The sequence below is a fragment of the Phyllobates terribilis genome, unplaced genomic scaffold, assembly GCF_046119375.1.
Source record: "Phyllobates terribilis strain yellow unplaced genomic scaffold, ASM4611937v1 Scaffold_1__5_contigs__length_1240528914, whole genome shotgun sequence".
NCBI classification, from domain to species: Eukaryota; Metazoa; Chordata; class Amphibia; order Anura; family Dendrobatidae; genus Phyllobates; species Phyllobates terribilis.
The window spans coordinates 1098486744-1098507116 of NW_027362761.1; the positions used below are offsets into that span (position 1 = coordinate 1098486744).

General features: G+C 43.1%; 1 protein-coding gene across 1 annotated transcript in view; it reads right to left on the bottom strand.

The window, feature by feature from the left end:
- Positions 1-906: 906 nt before the first annotated feature.
- NWD2 (NACHT and WD repeat domain containing 2) overlaps positions 907-20373 on the bottom strand; it is a 296706-nt gene continuing 277239 nt past the window's right edge. The window contains exons 5-7 of the mRNA XM_073646243.1: positions 15554-15695; positions 8034-8623; positions 907-5834 (exon numbers count right to left, since the gene is read on the bottom strand). Coding sequence (XP_073502344.1) covers positions 1902-5834; positions 8034-8623; positions 15554-15695 — 4665 coding nt within the window. The 3' untranslated portion in view covers positions 907-1901. The remainder of the gene's footprint in view (positions 5835-8033; positions 8624-15553; positions 15696-20373) is intronic.

Sequence of the window (20373 nt, forward strand, 5' to 3'; positions counted from 1 at the left end):
AGCATGTAAGCTTCACCCATTGGTAACTATGCTATAATCTTTTGTTAATAATGACCTCTCCGTAATCTTTCAAATTTAGTTAGAAACATTTGATCAGTAATTCAGAATTTATTTCTACAGTATACATATTATAAACTGAAGTGCAAATTGATCATTTGCCATTGCATTTATTTATTATTTTTTTTTAATTAGGCAGCATTCACACATTCGTTATACATGTTGTAATGCTGTCCATTTTTTAAAAAGACAGATCACAGACCCATAGAGTATCATTGATCCATGCACACACCAGATTTAAAAACAGATCTGTGTCTCCGGTTTGTGAGACTAAACGGATGTCCTATTCTCATCTGTTTGGTCATTAAAGGGAACCGGTCACCAGGTTTTCCCCATATAAAGTATGGCCAGCACCTGCAAGCCCTCTGTTACAGCATTCTAGAATGCTGTCTGTATGTTCCCAATCCACTCTACAAGGCATAAAAATAGCTTTTATTGTACTCACAGACGGCACGGTCCGGTCAGATGGACATCTCTGGTCTTGATTGGCACCTTCTCTCTTCTTACGATCTCCATCCTCTTTCTCTGCTTCATGTGGATGACGTGTCTTATGTCATCCACACAGTGTCCCCCATCATGATCCTGCACAAGCAAGTGCGCCATTGCAGGAGCGCGATGGGAGACACTGTGTGGTTGACGTAGGACGAGTCATCCACATGAAGCAGGGCAGGAGGACGGCGATCGAAAGAAGAGAGGAGGCGCCAGATTGAAACCATAGATGCCCATCGGACCGGACCACGCTGTCTGTGGGTATAATAAAAGGCCTTTTTTGTCCCTTGTACAGCAGATTGAGGACATACATACAGCATTCTAGAATGCTGTAACAGAGGGCTTACAGGTGCTGGCCCTACTTTATATGGGGAAAATCTAGTGGCAGGTTCCCTTTAACACATGAATATCCAAAAAAGTGTTATCATCAAAGCAAAGGTATTGGGGGAAATATGAGAAAGAAAGACTCATAGTGCAATCACAACCTACGACTTGAAAGAAGTGTTTCAGCCCTACCTCTGTTCTACATGGAACTCTACTTTCTCCCCCTCCCAAATTTTTTTTTCCATAAACTATTCTTTTTTAGGACAGGATTTGATTTGCTCACAATGTAAAGCAAGGCTTCTGGTGGAGAATAGCTCCTTAATCCAGCAGGTGATGAGTGAACGCAGAGCCACATGGAGGTACTCTATCGATATGGCCAGATCTATGGGTTTTATGCTTTAATAATGTACTGGGTTAGAGAAAAAAGTGTAAAGCAATATATTAATCTATGTATTATTTATAGAGGGTCCTAAAACCTGTTATTTAGCATTTTGATGTATTTTCTAATAAAAAAATATCTAGCAGATTGGGTACATGTCGTATGTTATTTTTTACCTAGTACATCAGGTACAATGGATGTTATTTTTTCTCTTTTGCTGCCATTAGCAACCACTATAATGAGACTTTTCATTTTCTATAATAAAACTAAAATTATGAAAAGATACTGTAATACCCAATGCTTACTGGGCAACAATATACTATTTCTTTTATAGACCAAAGAATGTCAGCGCACCAAGGATGAACACAGTAATCGGCTTACAAGGAAAAAACCTTGATCTGACCATTACTTTACTTTTTTTTTTCTTTTGTTCAGGAAAAAATGGCAAGGGCAGTAAGTTTCCTTCTTTTATACCTCAAGTCCTTTAGCAGTAGTCATATAGTGCATGCTGAATAACAGGGATGGATACAATTCTGCGATAATTTCAGTGATGCTTCCATCATTAGGGGAATGTGACTTTAATCCTCCACACAATGTTGAATTTCAGGACTAATTTGTAAACATTTTTGAACATATTACTCATTCGGTGGCTTCAATTGTTAGCGGCAAAGCTCTGTCCCCTGCAGTCAATGGCAGAGCACATTTTTTCATAGCAAAAGTTATGTTTTTTTGTCGGTGTTGACTCTGTTACTTCACCAGTTTCGGAAACTGTGATAGGGCTATCTCTTGCAAACACTTCAGTGGATTCCCTCCACAAGCAGTCAGGGGCCATTTTATAGATGTAGTTATTGCATTTTGGTCTATGAAAGTGTGTTTTGTTATTGAAAATTTGCCGGCTATTGGAAGTGGCAATTTTAATTTTTAATGTTGCATCCACCCGGTCCACCACTGTGTAAGTGCCAATGCTCCCATCATCAAACCCTACAACAATATTGAGGTGCCTTTGTGAGAGTGCAAGAAAGGTTGGAGATTTATATAATGTACAAGCACCAATACTTCTCCCATCCGCAAGTCTCATCACTATTAAACTAGATACAGAATTATCTTCATCATCTTCACCATTTTGGAAGCAAATGTAGACAAGATAACGCCCATCGCAAGACAAGCTCTGCTTCCATATAATCCCTGATGCATGTACTACTCTGAGTTTTCCAGTGTGAAGATCTAAAACGTTGAACTTTTCATCTCCATGGGTAATAATCCCAAGCTTTCCATTGGGAGAGATTTCAAAATCATGAAGATTTCTTAAGAAGTTACATGGTAGCTGGACTCTTCTACAAATGGCTTCATCAGCAAGGCTCCAGATGCTCACAGTCTCAGTAGATGTCATGAAAACAACAAACTCAGGACAGTCCGGGATTAACTTAAAGTTGATGATGGTCGATCCATCATCAAGGCAAAATTTTTTCGTTATGCTTCCTGTCCATAGGCTTACAGCCAAAAGTTTGTTCTTGGTCATTCCAATCAAAAAAGTATTTGCAGTAGTTATAAGTGCATTCTTTAAGGCAGCTAGGATATTACATACTTTATGGCCAGTTGCGAGCCTCCATACTCTGGATGCATTTTGCTCGCATAAAGACACTACAAATTGATCATTATGTGTAATTAAGAGTTCAGATATTCTTTGACCACTAACCCGGAAGAGATTTTCCCCGGTTCCAGTATGCCAAACATATTGATTACATTTGTCATCGGAGGTGACCAACAGTTCTCCTGTAGCAGTGAGTACACCATTTTCTACAGTACCTTCATGCTTAAAGGCTGATTCAATGAAGCCAGTGTTAAAATTCCATTTTTGAACATATTCAGATCCATCAATTGAGTAGATGAAATCCCCTCTCCCGGACAGTAGTACTGTGTGGACTGCTCTTCCAGTTTTGTCAATATTGGACATGGCGGTTAAGATGTCAATGTCCCAGATAGAAAGCACTCCACTAACGGACAGTGATAAAAGTAAGTTATGATGACTAGATTTCACTAATTTCACGATACTCCCTGAGATCTCTTGTAAACTTGCCATGCATTGCCCGGTGTCTCTTCTCCAAACAAATATAGATGAGGTATTTTCCATGGAAGCAATAATACAGTCACAGTTCCGGGACAGAACAGCTGATATAAATCGCTCATTGCGTTTTGCCCGAAACTTTTCAGAAACTTTCCACATACGGGTGTCTAGAAGTTCAATGCTTAATGCTTTACAGATTAAAAGTGCACTTTGGTCTTCAGACAGCTCAGTGCTGATAACATCACTGTTTCCCTTTGTACAATCAAACTCTTCTGTCAGTTGGGGATTGGTTAGTTCCTCTATATTCCAAACAGAAAGGCTCCCTTCATTGTCAATCATAACCATTTCTTGGGTTGTGTCAAGAACGAGTATATATTTTACAAACCCACCTGAAAATTCAGAGGTGACAGTTGACAATTTTTCGCCAGTGCCTAAGTGAAATATTGTGGTGGTATTGAGGTATTGGCCACAAAATGCATATAACCCGTCCGAAGAACACTGGATGCAGGTTACTTCGTACCAGCAATGGAAATTATAAAGTGGCCACCCATAAAGTAAATCTATAACATTAACATTTTTACTTGCTTCCAACCAGGCTAGTGCATGTGTATGAGATAGCGTGAAGCCATTGATTAGGTTTGGCCCACCTCCTACACTTTTGGAACCTTTAACTTCTACTTCAGAGAGAAGGCGAGAATTTAGGTTGTCGTAAATTAACAAAGTATTTTTTGCTGTGGACACAACAAGATATTTTTCATCTGCTGTAAGCTTCATTCCCATAACGACAAACTGAGTAGTGGTTATTTGTCTTAAAAGTTGCCTTGACTCAACATCCCAAGTACTGATTGTGCCATTCTCAAGTGCAGAAATAATTATATTTGGGCTGTAAGTAGGAAGGACCTCTGTTACATGCAATGAACTAGATGACAGAGTAAGTCTTTCCGGGCTGTATGTCACATCCATAGAAGAGTGCAGGGGGACAATCGAACAATATTTAGGTCCATCTTTGTCACATTCTATAAGAAGGTTTCTGAACTTAGGCAAAGAACTCACAACTGGAAGAAGAATTTGCTGCAGTTCAGCAGAGAGTGAACCTGGATTTTTCAGAACCTTGTTTTTTATGCTTTGAAGAGTACTTGCGAGAAATTTCAGCTCTTTTTCCTGGGAGTAATTATATGCAATTTCAATGTCACTTAAAGCCCTATCATATTGTCCAATTTTGATCATTGTATAGAGCCAGCTAAAATTCATTGTAATCCCAGACATTATTTCATCTGTCATTCCACATCTTGTTAAATGATGCAGTAGTTCTGTCATTTTCCTATGATTTACAAAAAAAATATCAGGCTGTAGAGGATTACACTGAAATGCCCATGGCTGCTCAGGAGCCTGCCTGTCAAATTCATTTTCATCATTGAAGTGTATTTCATTGCTACGTAATCCCCTGTGTTCATTCTGAATGCAATTTTCAAAATAGTTAGGCTCATTGTAGAATGGCTTTTTCCTACCTCCTGACCATGCACCGAGGAAGTAATCGGCCATATTCACATGCATTTCTTGCAAGTCGTCATCATTGCTGAGATACAACTTTTGGGCAATTAGGTGAAGATGTCTATTAGACCAAACCAAAAGGTTACAATTTCTTATGTGTCGTTCAACTAAATATCCTGCAAGATCTTCTTTAATTTGTGCAATGATTGTATATGGTATCCTTAATGGATTCAGTGTTTTCCCATTTGCTAGTAACTCGTTCATGACATTATTATCAAGAGCCAGAATGTCTTCTAGTTCCACCTCGCTGAGTCCTGTTTTAGCCATTGTAATATATCCTAGTGCTCTTGAGATCAACCTCAGTCCACACTTGTTTTCCAGTGAACAGAATAACTGTTCTATGTTCTCATGAACCGTGACACAAAGAGTCGATTCATCAACATCCTTATGGGACCTCCAATTTCTCACCTCTCGAAATGTCAGGTTGACAAACATTGGTAGTGTACACCTAGAAAATGCTTCATTGACATAGATCTGTTGACCCGATGTTACTTTTCTTTTAACTCTCAATAGCTGATGTTTAAGTATTTGGCTGCACATTTTCCTATCTCGTGTAATGAGTTCTATGTAGTTGTCCTCGTTGTTTATAAGGCACCGTAGTTTTTGGAGGATTCCATGCTTTTTTGGCAGTGTTGACAATATTATACGAACTGTGCGTGGAAGATGAATTGGAAGCCACCAAAGCTTCCTGGCATCATCACCATCTGTAATTTGTTCAAGGCTGTCTAACACAAGAACGAGGGGCTTATGAAAAGAAGACTCATTCAACAAGTTTAAAAAGAGCTCTCGCAGATCTACAATCTTTTTAGGAATGCTCTGCAGTAAACATCGGTAATTGACGGCTAGCTGCTCACAAAGGCTTTGAAGCAAACAGCTTAATTCAGAGCTCATTTCTGTGGATCCAAGAAATCTAACAATGACCACAGGATCAGATTCTGGTCCCATTTCTTCCTGAAGCCATGAAGAAACCTAGAACACAAAAAAAAAATATTAACTTGCGTTAGGAAAAGGTGATTAGAGCTATAAATAACATGAACATTACAATTCATTAAACTAAGGTCATATGAAATTTAAACTTTTTTCATTAGACTTGGATCCAAGGGGTAATGTTTCTTCGTTAAGAGAGTGACATGGCAAGCCTGACATGATAAGGTGAGGAGACTTTTAAACCGCAATGCTCCTCTGGGAAATATGTAGATTGTCTCTTTAGAGATGAAGAGGGCAAGAACTCTTGTGCCACTTACAGGAAGTAGCAATCCTAAAAGTCAATATCAACGCTCTAACGAGCCTTATCACATGACATAAGAAAAAAAGTCAAAACCAAAATCTCAATTTGCAGACATTGTCTTTCGGACTACTGCCCCTCGTCAGTGCAAAGTGTGAGATCTGGTTTGGCTGGGTGAGAAGTGTCTGTCTGGGATCCATGGGGTAACGTTTCTCCTTGCGGAGAGTGACATGGCAAGCCTGACAAGCCAAAGTGAGGAGACTTTTAAGCCACAATGCTTCTCTGTGAAATATGCAAATTGTCTTTTCAGAGAGGAAGAGGACTAGAACTCTAGTGGCTTTTTATCCTAAGTCACGTGACAAGGCTCATCAGAGAGTCGATATTGACTTTTAGGATTGCTACTTTCTATAGGTGGCACTATAGTGCTAGTGCTCTTCCTCTCTGAAGAATAGATCTGGAGTGACAGAGGCTTCAGATCTACTGCCTTGATGGCATAATAAATTCAAACGCTGATTTCTCAGTAACGGAGGAATAGACTGGCCATGTAAAGGTATTTCTGGACTTGTCTTTGAAAGCGCTACATGCTTATCTAAATAGTTTGGGGGTGAAATCCTGCTAAAAAATTCCCTTTAAGCAATTCTCTATCCATTGGAACCTGGAAATCAGGCTCTGCAGAGTGTGTCTGCAATGGAGAAGAGGTGGATGCTTGAGTTCTTATCCTGGAAAGCATGGTTGACAATCTACCAAGGATGTTAAATGCTCACCGATCAGCAGTCGTTTAATAGCCAGTTTAGACAGGCTGACCACAATTCTATGTGCACAGAACAATCGTTAATACAATTTTGCTGTGTGCAAAGAATATAATCGCTATCGGCAGCACATCACTTGTTTAAACCTGATGATGTACTGCAGAGAAGGATGATTTTAATACTGGTATGAACTATCCAAACTCCAAACGAATTAGCTCCAAATGAATTCGCTTTTGCTTGTTCCTTGGGTGATTTCTGTCCTGTTTACACAAATTGATAATCAGCGAGCAAGCGTTTTAATGAACACTCATTCCTGATCATTGGTTTCTCTAAATGAGCCTTAGTGGTGGCACTGCTGCCTTGCACTTTTTTTTATAGGTATTTTATATTTTCTAAAAGGGAATTGTCTCTTTTAAATGCAGCCCCAGGCATAAAAATTTTGAAGGGGGGAGTTTCGGCAAGAGAGAACTTTGTATGACACCTGAGTCCGCAGAGTGGGAACATCTCTATGATGTTCATATGCTCTAATATCAAGGGGTTGTCTCCATGTGACATCCCCTTTAAATCAGCAGTAAATATTAATAACTTCTTCTGATGGAATCTGCCAAAAATCTCACAATGTCAATGGTTTCAGAAGAAAAATATACCAGATAAATTTGATTTATGCTGCTACTGATCAATGCAGATGTGCAAATTGTCAATATTGTGTTGAATTACTGTAGATGTATGGACATTTTTTAGCACAAAATGCAAGATGTAACGAGTTATTTTATTTTTTTTATAACAGCTCAATTACTGATGAAAAACAGAACTATATAAATGTCTTACGACTTAGGAGCCTGTGATTCCTAAACTAATTTTCAGTAGTCTGATCTTTGATCAACAGAATGTGCACAGTAAACATTCTGCCGATGGTAAGACGAGGAACATCTGCTAAAATATGCTAAGTGTACTGAAAAAGATTGTCCCATCTGTATATCAAAATTTAAAGATAACCTAGATCCATCAGAAACTCAGAGTCAAAAAGTATTACGCGAAGATCAGACTGTTTCAGACAGCGTAAATATTTAAAATTCACACATTTTCGTCATTTTAATTTTTCAAGCTATTTATGTTCTGCGTAGGTTTTTAGTCCCTTTATAAAAGACTTGAACATGAATCGAACTGATAACATCTCGTAAGATTTGTTATTACCTTTTTTGCTACTTCTGCTAGGAGGAGTGTTTTTCCAGTGCAAGGTCCACCATATACTACTAGTGGGTTAATGTGGCCTGATTTGGAACGCTGTATGTATTTATGAACGAGGCTTAGCGCTTCACATCTGTATTCATAAAATGAAGAGTAGGTTCTACACAAAGACAAATGTTGCAAGATTTCATCGTAGAGTAGATCTGTCTCGGTTTCAAAGCTCTGTTGCACGGTCGCCTGGATTATATCAATCATGTCTTCATAGGACTGCTTGCAAAGTCCTTCCACATAATTGTTCTCCACTTCTTGAGAATAGCCCAGTTTCATGTCACAATGTGTCACCGAGGTGTAAACCCGTAGATTGGATGATGCAACGATCGTTGGAATAAATTCATCCCTGAGCTTTACCATCTTCTCAAGGGCCTCTGTGTCTCGTACGGGCTTGCCTTCTACTTTTATCACATCTGTATATTTAGACATTTCAGGTATTTTCAAATGTTTTTCAATATTGGAAATTTTTCGAATATAGCAAACGCATTTCTTTAAAAATGCTGCTGTTTGTTTTCCTAAAGCGAAGTCAAACTCATCTTCCAAGGCTAAAAAAAAGACAAAAAAGTTCAGTAAATAATATGAAATTAATACTTATGGCTACAGTCAGTTCCCCTAGTCTAGATTATCAAATGATTTTTGCCTATTGTTGGTGCGCTTTTCTGAAATGGAACTTGGTTTGTCAAAGCAAATATACTAAGAGATTAATATAAGATCAAATTACTAATAATTATGTAATGGTGCAACGCTAAACTTGAGATACATTCTAGACATTTTAACAACAAAAATATAATTACTGTCAAATTTTACTGTACATAAATATTTCTTATCTACTTTAAAAAAATGCTCCCCACCCCCCAAAAAAACATGACCGTGTACGGCCAACCCGGGTTCCACCGTTTAACCTGTTCCTCCCATTTTCCAGCACTCACCTTTTCCCACAAATACAAACACTGCACCTGTAATTTCTTTGGATAAATTTGGCCACAGCGGCCATTTTATTAACAAATAACATTAACATATTAACAGTGTTATAAATAAATAAGAAGGGAGGGTTCTTGGAGTTAAAAATTAGATCTGGCATAAATTAAACCGAACTCGAACCACCATATTACCCTCAGCCGTCCATCACCAGCTCAAGGGCACCAAAAGCTGCCAGGGTAAAACCCCGTCCAGAGCCCAAAAACCAAATGCCAGATCACCCCGCTCAATTAACCAATTGGCTGTAATTTTAACCAAATTATTCCCACCAACACTTCTGTGCCAACTCCAAGAACCCTACCCCCCGCCAAGCCACTGCGACAAACACCCTACCTCCTTTTTCTTTATTTTTTATTCACTTTTTTTTTAAGAATTATAATAGACATATGTCCATCTTACTCCTTAACGTCTTCCACCATACCACCGCCACTTCCCACTTATACTTGAACAGATGCAACCAGAAAAAAGGGGTGGGTGGGTGGGAACTATCTCCTGTAACTTCCCTGCCGGACTGACTAATTTCCCGCACTTTTTCTTGATATACTCACCCTCCCACCACCAACTGCCCGCCCCTCTGCTCTAATACCCAATCCTGATCCTTTATCTCAAAAATTGCACCCTCGTGGCCCATCCCAGTCATGTGGGGCTTCCATCCAGCTTCCCTTGCTTCCAGCCCCTTACTTGACCGTGTACGGCCAACCCGGGTTCCACCGTTTAGCCTGTTCCTCCCATTTTCCAGCACTCACCTTTTCCCACAAATAAAAACACTGCACCTGTAATTTCTTTGGATAAATTTGGCCACAGCGGCCATTTTATTAACAAACAACATTAACATATTAACAGTGTTATAAATAAATAAGAAGGGAGGGTTCTTGGAGTTAAAAATTAGATCTGGCATAAATTAAACCGAACTTGAACCACCATATTACCCTCAGCCGTCCATCACCAGCTCAAGGGCACCAAAAGCTCCCAGGGTAAAACCCCGTCCAGAGCCCAAAAACCAAATGCCAGATCACCCCGCTCAATTAACCAATTGGCTGTAATTTTAACCAAATTATTCCCACCGACACTTCTGTGCCAACTCGAAGAACCCCACCCCTCGCCACAAACGAAGAGCCATGACCACCTCAGGCTCGTGAGTGCCCCAAAAAAACGCCAAAGCCCTCTCATTCCCCTCCTGTATAGCCAATGCCCACAAATTGGTACCAATGTCATTCAAATGTACACCATCCTTTGCCCAAAAATTTTCAACTCCCGCCTCGAGTTCAAAATGTTGAATGCTTACTCCCCCATTCCTTGACACAAAGGCTGATATGGCTCTATTTAACCTCACTCTCGCCCTATTAATCCCCTTCAAAGATCTAGCCTCCCTCCACTTTTTTTTTTTTTGGCACAATGTCAGACCAGACCGTCAACACCTCAGGAAAGGATGTCCATAACCTTAAAAAATTAAATCGAATGTCCCTCATCAGTTCCCTGACTGGGCGAGCCCCCAAGTCATTCCCCCCCATATGCACCACCAAAATATCCCGCATCCGAACCAAACGGGCTGCCTTATGAAATTCAGGCAGCACCCTTCTCCATACCATGCCTCTGGAGACGAGCCACCGAACCACAACTTGCTCTCTACTAAAAACCCAACTGCCCACCGTCTGGCCTCCTGTCCACTCGCATCACCCCCAGTGAACGAAGGAATGTCCCAGAATCCACGCTAACAATGGGACACCATCTGCAACAAACAACCACAATGTATTCAATACTTAACAAGATGAAAACAACCTAAGCCCCCCGTACCTAATGCCGCACAAAGGACAAATAACGATCAGAACTCCACCTCCCTATCCACTTTGTCACATCCTCGCCTAAGCCCAAGCCATTGGCTTCTGACGCCGCGCCAATTCTAAAAGAATGTGACCCGTACACCTCCGGGCGAAGGCCCAACTCCCGAACTCCTTTCTTAAATACTGCTATGAATTGAAAACGTGACAAAAAGTCCCCATTTTCATGACATAATAAGGAACCCACATGCCCAGGCCAAAATTGCCAGTCTGCTTGGTGCCTCCAATTCACCCAATCTCAGCGCACGAAAAAACGCTAACGAAAAGGCTAACCTAAACAATGTAGCTTCACAACTGAACAACAAGTTTCGTCTAACACTAAACCCAAACGTTCCAAGATGTTAAAAGTCACCGGTCTTCTTTTATCCAGCACCTTATCTCCTCTCCTAAAGCCCCTAAGTGCTTGCTACACTAAAAAGGACTTTGTAACATCTCTTATCCCCACTTTTGAAACAGACCATCCAATCTGCGCTGCCCTACCTACAAGAAAGAACACCGCCATCTCCCTATCACCGACATTCTCCACCAAACCCCACTGCATTATCCAACTTTTCCATACTCGCCACGATGCCTCGTATGAGGACCAGGTCTGCCTCGTAATGGACTCTCGTATTAACCGTCCCCACTCCTTCATAACCAGCTGCCACAAATGCTAAGGGCATTCCTGTCCCACGACCTCTGCCTCTGGTGCTAGCGCCCGAAAAACGATCCCACTGAAAACGAGACAAGGCATCTGCGATGGAATTTTTACACCAGCACCTCCTGCAGCATCTGTAAAAAATCTCACAATCACGACTGCTCACAAACTCCTGCTGAATTAATGACCTGCCGCTATAATTCTCCAAAAACATTTTCCAAACCTTCAAATCCTTCTTGTGATCTTTATTTAAACGAATTAAATGATGGGGCGCGCGCACTCCTGCTGTCGCCCTTGCCAACCCGCGACAAAATAGCCTGCCCATTGGCATAATGCTGCATGCGAAATTCAAACGACCTAACAGGGATTGTAACTCCTTCAGCGTCACCTTAAGCAACCTCCTGACTCTATCGACCTCAAACTCAATTTATCATCAGGTAACCGACACTCCATCCTCTCCGTATCAGTTAGGATGCCCAAAAAGTTAACAAGGTGCAAGGTCCCTCTGTTTTTTTATTTATTTTTTATTGCCAAAGGTATGCCAAAATGCTCCGCTACCCACACCATAGTTCCTAACAAAGTCCTACACAACAACGATTGCGGAGGGCCTATAAACAAAAAGTCATCCAAATAATGAATGACCGACTGAACTGATGCCAGGTCCCTCACCACCTATTCCAAAAAGGTACTAAACGTTTCAAACAGGGAACACGTAATTGCGCAGCCCATAGGCAAACACCTGTCCACGTAGTATTCCCCTTTCCAAAAACAACCTAACAATGGGATGCTATCCGGATGTACTGGCAGCAATCTAAAAGCCGACTCAATATCAGTCTTAGCTAGCAACGATCCTGGCCCATATCGCCGTACCCATCCCACCGCCGCATCGAATGATGAATACTCCACCGAACATAATTCCTGAGCAATGCCATCATTCACCGAAAAAAACCCTTAGGGTATGACAAATACTGAATCAAACGAAACTTATTAGCCTCTTTTTTGGGCACGACCCCCAACGGCAAAACAATCACCCTGCTGCTAGGTAAATCCTGAAACAGACAAGCCATCCTGCCCAATTCCACCTCCTTTGCCAGTTTCAAACTAACCACTTCCGGATGAAGGGAAGCTGACATCAAATTTTTAACAGAAAAGGGGACCTCATGATCAGGAGGAGGAATTCTAAAACCTTCCAAAAAACCATCTGAAATGACCTTAGCCTTCAACTGATCTGGATACCTACTTAGAAAGGGGGCCATCTCGTGAACCCTCACCGGAGTCACCCCCTTGACCGGTACCCATTGGCATTTTTCCATTATCCTTCTTAAAGCATTTAGATGCTCCGTGTGAAATACCATTGCAATGGGAGCACACATGTTTAAATTTGCAGGAGTTCCCGTACTTACACTGGCCATCATTAAATTGCCAGCAAGATGCCGCTTCCTTCTTAGTGCTTTGTGCACCCTGGCTACTTCCCCCGTGTCCTGCCGATTGGTTCCCACTACCGCTGCTCCCGTGAAAGGACTGCCCATACCTCACCGGAGCCACAACTTTCAGCCACAACCCGATGTCCTTTGATCCCATCCAATCTCCGGGCGGTCTGCCTTCCTCTGCCGATATTGCTCGTCGTATTGTAACCACGTCTGGCCCCCATAAGTACGATGAGCCTCCCCTATAGCATCCAGGTAGCAAAATAAACCTGAGCAATTATCCGGAGCTTTTTCCCCAATGACACTAGCCATTATTGCAAAAGCTTGCAACCAATTAACAAACGTCTGAGGAATGAACCGCCACCTACGCTTTTCTTCCTCCACTTTTTGCTGTCGTCCTTTTCTCCCTTGTCCAAATTAAACTTTTCCAGAGAAAGTAGGGAAAAAAATTCTACAAATTCATCCCGCCCAATTTTTTCCTTAACCTCTTTTTTTTTTTTTTTTATAAATGTGCCCAGCTGCCTGTCAAAGCACACGTCTACCTCCCCTCTAGCCCTATCATCCAGTTTTACGGCATCCGCTTTATCCTTTTCTGTCTGTATAGAAACCGATACCCCCGAAGGTCCCCCTCAGTACACACCGCCGCCCTTGCCGATTCACTCCCCACCTGCGACGCCACAGGTTGACCGGGTAACCAAGCCCCCATCGGAGATAACCCTGCCTCACTGGCTCCACCAGTGTCTAAACTAGCCAGAATTTGTGACATGTTTGCCAAATTATCCCTGAGCCCCACGACATCTAAACCACGCCTCCCCTTAACATTTACACCACAGGGCCCTGCCAACTGCCTATCCCCTACTCCATCCGCTACCGACCCCATGGGTGACAAAACATACATAGACGCATACTCACGGAGCTGCGCAGGTGCTGTGTCCCCGCCAGCCATACGTCCTGAGTCCTGCCAATTCCTTGGGTCGTCCTGATCCTCTCCGTATTCCAATCCTCCCTCTCGCTGTTGCTCAAGGCCTGCGCCCCTGGCCTCCTCGTCACCAGGGGGGACCTGAGCACGTGCCGATGCCCCCGCAGCTCATCCGCTGCACGTTTCTACACCGATCCTTCCTGCCGTCCGTGATCCAGCACGACCTCTGGACCCGGGCCCCCCAGCCCAGTCCGTGCTGATCTGTGGGGGTCTGCCAGGCAGCTCCATGCTGCTGCCCGCCGCTCTGCTACCGTGACTCTGGTGACTGGGGCCAGGCAACAGGTCTACAAACTGCTGCTGCCTGCCCGAAAAAACGCCATACTGTCCTCCACTGTCGATTTGACTGGCAGGCACCCCGACTGGTACATCGCCAGGTGTGCCTGCCACGCTGCTGCTTCTCCTGGCCCTTTTTTTTTTTTTTTAACGGCCGTCCGCCGCCGTGAACCGCTGCTGGCCCTGGTTGCGGGGGCCAGCGTCATCGCTGCCCCACGACTTCCTGTCCGGCCCGGTCACATGCCGCAGGCACAGGAAGTGACGCGTGCCGAACTTCCGGCGAAGCCACGCCCCCAGACTGGTGACGCGGCTCTAGTGTGGGCCTTGCTTCCGGCGCGGCCCGGGCTCTATTACTGCGGCGCGCCACCGGAGCAGGCCGCACTTCCGGTGGGGCCCTCGGTCCAGACCCTGCTAGCGATCCGCTGACGGAAGAGCCCACAGGCCGGCTGGGCGGATTCCTGCAGCGGCGGGCGCAGCGGCAGGGGGGTTCCGCCGCCGGGCTCACCTGGCTCAGGGTCCCATGAGGGGCTCCGCAGCCTGCGTCTGCGGCACGTGGGAGTCTCTGGCAAAAGCCTCTCGGGGGGCCGCATTCTCCTTGCCCTCCTTCCTGACTCCGTCGCCGATTCCTCGGATGAGCCATGCAGCAACCCTTAAAGCTGTGCCTCCAGCCACCCTCCACGCCTGGATCGAGCCGCATCCCACAGTCTGCTAAACAGAGATTCCACGGTCTCCATTACGCCCAGTCAGTGTCCAGAACAATGGGTGAGCGGATATTAAACATTTTTTTTGTGAACTTTCTCCTGTAACTTCCCTGCCGGACTGACTAATTTCCCGCACTTTTTCTTGATATACTCACCCTCCCACCACCAACTGCCCGCCCCTCTGCTCTAATCCCCAATCCTGATCCTTTATCTCAAAAATTGCACCCTCGTGACCAATCCCGGTCATGTGGGGCTTCCATCCAGCTTCCCTTGCTTCCAGCCCCTTTCCAGAAAATTCTACATCTTGAGATAACTTAAAGAGAACCAGACCACTGATACATGCTGCCCGATCCACAGGCAGCATGTATCAGACAGTGGCTGCAAGATTCCATCAGTGTAGAGCAGAGTTTGGCTGGCTGAGTGAGACTTAAAAGTACTGACTTTCCTTAAGGAGACCGGTAAAGTAAAGTCTTCTTGGTAATCCCCCATGCAAAAGAAAAGTATGCAAATTGCGAAAAAGTTTTCTTCACTTCTGTGAGAGAGCTAATTTGAATATTCTTCTGCCAACTAAAAATCGTAAAACTAAGCTAAATATATGACACATTCTCTAAAATAGACCCCATAGGAGAAATGTTTAGATACCGGAAGATAAGTATCTCTTCGCTTGGCTGGACTTTATCTTTCCTTTCTCATGAAGCATCTTAACTGAGGTGTTGAAAATGTTTTTGATCTCTTCTACTACTCCACGCCACTTCTCATTGGCAGAACTTGTGGAAGAATCTCCCTATAAATAATAATAAAAAAAATTTAAACCGTATTGCATGAATATTAATTTTATTGGGTGCATATATTAAATAATGGCCATTAACATGATGAGAACATAAAGCTAAACACGTGATATAAAACAATAACTCATAATTAGTGATGAGTGAACTCGTGGAAGTTTGGGTATGGTAGGTTCGGCCCAACTTGAGTTAAAATTTGGTTCGGGTCCAAACATGACCCCCGAAACCGAATCCAATACAAGTCAATGCGGACCCAATCTTTGGTGCTATAAAATGGCTGTAAAATGGTCATAGTAAAGACTAAGAGGCTTCAAAAGGATGCTAAATGGGGGTAAAAGCAGGACAATTGCCCTGCAAACAAATGTGGATAGAAAAATAACTTAAATCCCTTAAATTAGTCAGTAAATATTGAGCTAATTAGTTTACCCAACCTACTGGATAGAATCAATAGAATGGTGTGAGGCTAGACAGTACACAGTCCAAAATCAATGTAAGTCAGTGTAGACTATTCTTATCAATGTCGTGTAAATATCCATCCATTCATTAAAACGTACCCAGAGTTAAATCACATTAGTAAGAAAAGTGGACAGCTATGAGCTGGAGTTATTATTCTGGTAAGGTGCCAATACCCATAAAGGTTCCCAGGCTATTAATAACAGCTCACAGCTATCTGCGTAGCCTTTATTCATTATTAAAAAAGGGGGACCCCCAAAAAATGACATGGGGTTATTTGTAATAACCAGCTGAGGGAAAGCAGACAACTGTGGGCTGGTGTTATTATTCTGGGAAGTGGCCAATATCCATAAAGGTTCCCAGCCTATTAATATCAGCTCCCAGTTTTCTGTTTAGCCTTTACTGGTTACTAAAAAGGGGGGACCCCCCAAAAAATGACATGGGGTCCCCACTATATTTAATAACCTGCAAAGGCTAAACAGACAGCTGTGGGCTTATCCTAATAGGCTGGGAAGGTGCCATGGATATTGGCCCCCTCCTAGCCTAATAACACCAGCCCTCAGCTGCCTCAGAAATGGCGCGTCTATTAGATGCACAAATTTTGGCGCTTAGCCTCGGCTCTTCCCACTTGCCCTGGTGCATTGGCAAGTGGGTTAATAGTTTATGGAGTTGATGTCAGCTGTGTAATATCCGCTGAAACAAGCCCAGAGGTTAGTAATGGAGAGGTGTCTATCAGACACCCCCATTACTAGCCCTGCAGTCAAAAGTAATAAAGACACACAGAGAAAAGTCCTTTAATTGTACAAATCACTCCCTGACAATTACCCTCTTTTACCTATTTATTAACATAAAAATAAAAATAAAAAAATCAAAGTAATCCTCACCTGTCTGCCGTTAATCCATAATGATGAGGTCCCACTACTATCTCCGACTCTGCTACATCCAGATGGTGTGGTGAGTGGTGACAATGTGACCCCTCAGCATGCCAGTTGGAACACACTGAGCTTATCGTGAGAAAGTGGCTGCAGTGACATGTGGTGACGTCATTAACCCCTTAAGCCCCGAGGGTGGTTTGCACGTTAATGACCAGGCCAATTTTTACAATTCTGACCACTGTCACTTTATGAGGTAATTACTCTGGAACGCTTCAACGGATCCCCCTGATTCTGAGATTGTTTTTTCGTGACATATTGTACTTCATGATTGTGGAAAAATTTCTTTGATATCACTTACGTTTATTTGTGAAAAAAACGGAAATTTGGCAAAAATTTTGAAAATTTTGCAATTTTCAAAATTTGAATTTTTAAGCCCTGAAATCAGAGAGATATGTCACACAAAAGAGTTAATAAATAACATTTCCCACATGTCTACTTTACATCAGCACAATTTTGGAACCAAAATTTTTTTTTGTTAGGGAGCTATAAGGGTTAAAAGTTGACCAGCGATTTCTCATTTTTCCAACAAAATTTACAAAACCATTTTTTTAGGGACCACATCACATTTGAAGACACTTTGAGAGGTCTTTATGACAGAAAATACCCAAAAGTGACACCATTCTAAAAACTGCACCCCTCAAGGTGCTCAAAACCACATTCAAGAACGTTATTAACCCTTCAGGTGCTTCACAGGAATTTTTTGAATGTGGAAGAAAAAAATGAACATTTAACTTTTTTCACAAAAATATTACTTTAGACCCAATTTTTTTTATTTTCACAGGGGTAACAAGAAAAAATGGACCCCAAAATTTGTTGTGCAATTTCCCCTGGGCACGCAGATACCCAATATTTGGGGAAAAAACACTGTTTGGGCGCACGGCAGGGCTCGGAAGGGAAGGAGCGCCATTTGACTTTTTGATTGTAAAATTTGCTTGAATAATTAGCGGACGCCATGTTGTGTTTGGAGAGCCCCTGTGTGCCCAAACTTTGGAGCTCCCCCACAAGTGACCCCATTTTGGAAACTAGACCCCCCAAGGCACCTTTCTAGATGCATAGTGAGCACTTGGAACCCCCAGGTGCTTCACAAATTGATTCGTAAAAATTATAAAGTGAAAAAAAAAACACTTTTTCATTTTTACGATTCAATTTGTGAAGCACCTGGGGGTTCCAAGTGCTCACTATGCATCTAGATAGGTGCCTTGGGGGGTCTAGTTTCCAAAATGGGGTCACTTGTGGGGGAGCTCCAATGTTTGGGCACACAGGGACTCTCCAAATGCAACATGGTATCCGCTAACAAATTGAATGGAAAATCGGCTCAAATTGTTAGCGGACACCACGTTGCGTTTGGAGAGCCCCTCTGTGCCCAAACTTTGGAGCTCCCCCACAAGTGACCCCATTTTGGAAACTAGACCCCCCAAGGCACCTTTCTAGATGCATAGTGAGCACTTGGAACCCCCAGGTGCTTCACAAATTGATTCGTAAAAATTAAAAAGTGAAAAAAAAAACGCTTTTTCATTTTTACGAATCAATTTGTGAAGCACCTGGGGGTTCCAAGTGCTCACTATGCATCTAGATAGGTGCCTTGGGGGGTCTAGTTTCCAAAATGGGGTCACTTGTGGGGGAGCTCCAATGTTTGGGCACACAGGGACTCTCCAAATGCAACATGGTATCCGCTAACAAATTGAATGGAAAATCGGCTCAAATTGTTAGCGGACACCACGTTGCGTTTGGAGAGCCCCTCTGTGCCCAAACTTTGGAGCTCCCCCACAAGTGACCCCATTTTGGAAACTAGACCCCCCAAGGCACCTTTCTAGATGCATAGTGAGCACTTGGAACCCCCAAGTGCTCCACAAATTGATTCGTAAAAATGAAAAAGTGAAAAAAAAAACACTTTTTCATTTTTATGAATCAATTTGTGAAGCACCTGGGGTTCCAAGTACTCACTATGCATCTAGATAGGTGCCTTGGGGGGTCTAGTTTCCAAAATGGGGTCACTTGTGGGGGAGCTCCAATGTTTGGGCACACAGGGACTCTCCAAATGCAACATGGTATCCGCTAACAAATTGAATGGAAAATCGGCTCAAATTGTTAGCGGACACCACGTTGCTTTCGGAGAGCCCCTCTGTGCCCAAACTTTGGAGCTCCCCCACAAGTGACCCCATTTTGGAAACTAGACCCCCCAAGGCACCTTTCTAGATGCATAGTGAGCACTTGGAACCCCCAGGTGCTTCACAAATTGATTCGTAAAAATGAAAAAGTGAAAAAAAAAACACTTTTTCATTTTTATGAATCAATTTGTGAAGCACCTGGGGTTCCAAGTGCTCACTATGCATCTAGATAGGTGCCTTGGGGGATCTAGTTTCCAAAATGGGGTCACTTGTGGGGGAGCTCCAATGTATGGGCACACAGGGACTCTCCAAATGCAACATGGTATCCGCTAACAAATTGAATGGAAAATCGGCTCAAATTGTTAGCGGACACCACGTTGCGTTTGGAGAGCCCCTCTGTGCCCAAACTTTGGAGCTCCCCCACAAGTGACCCCATTTTGGAAACTAGACCCCCCAAGGCACCTTTCTAGATGCATAGTGAGCACTTGGAACCTCCAGGTGCTTCACAAATTGATTTGTAAAAATGAAAAAGTGAAAAAAAAAACACTTTTTCATTTTTATGAATCAATTTGTGAAGCACCTGGGGTTCCAAGTGCTCACTATGAATCTAGATAGGTGCCTTGGGGGGTCTAGTTTCCAAAATGGGGTCACTTATGGGGGAGCTCCAATGTTTGGGCACACAGGGACTCTCCAAATGCAACATGATATCCGCTAACAAAATGTCGGCTCAAATTGTTAGCGGACACCATGTTGCGTTTGGAGAGCCCCTCTGTGCCCAAACTTTGGAGCTCCCCCACAAGTGACCCCATTTTGGAAACTAGACCCCCCAAGGCACCTATCTAGATGCATAGTAAGCACTTGGAACCCCCAGGTGCTTCACAAATTGATTCGTAAAAATGAAAAAGTGAAAAAAAAACCACTTTTTTTTCTCTGATCGCCTGCATGGCATAGGAATGGAGCACCATCCCTATGTCATGCAGGCTGTCAGCGGTGCACAGTGTGAAGATTGTTTGGAGATGCACTGTGCATGTCCAAACAATCTTCCTGCTGTCTGGTGACCCGGATGTTGTCATGACGACATCGGGTCGTCATGGCAACACCCGGGAAGCCTTTGCAGACTGCGCTGGAAGCCGGAAGAGGAGGTGAGTATCGGCGATCACCTCCCCTTGCCCCCGCAATGC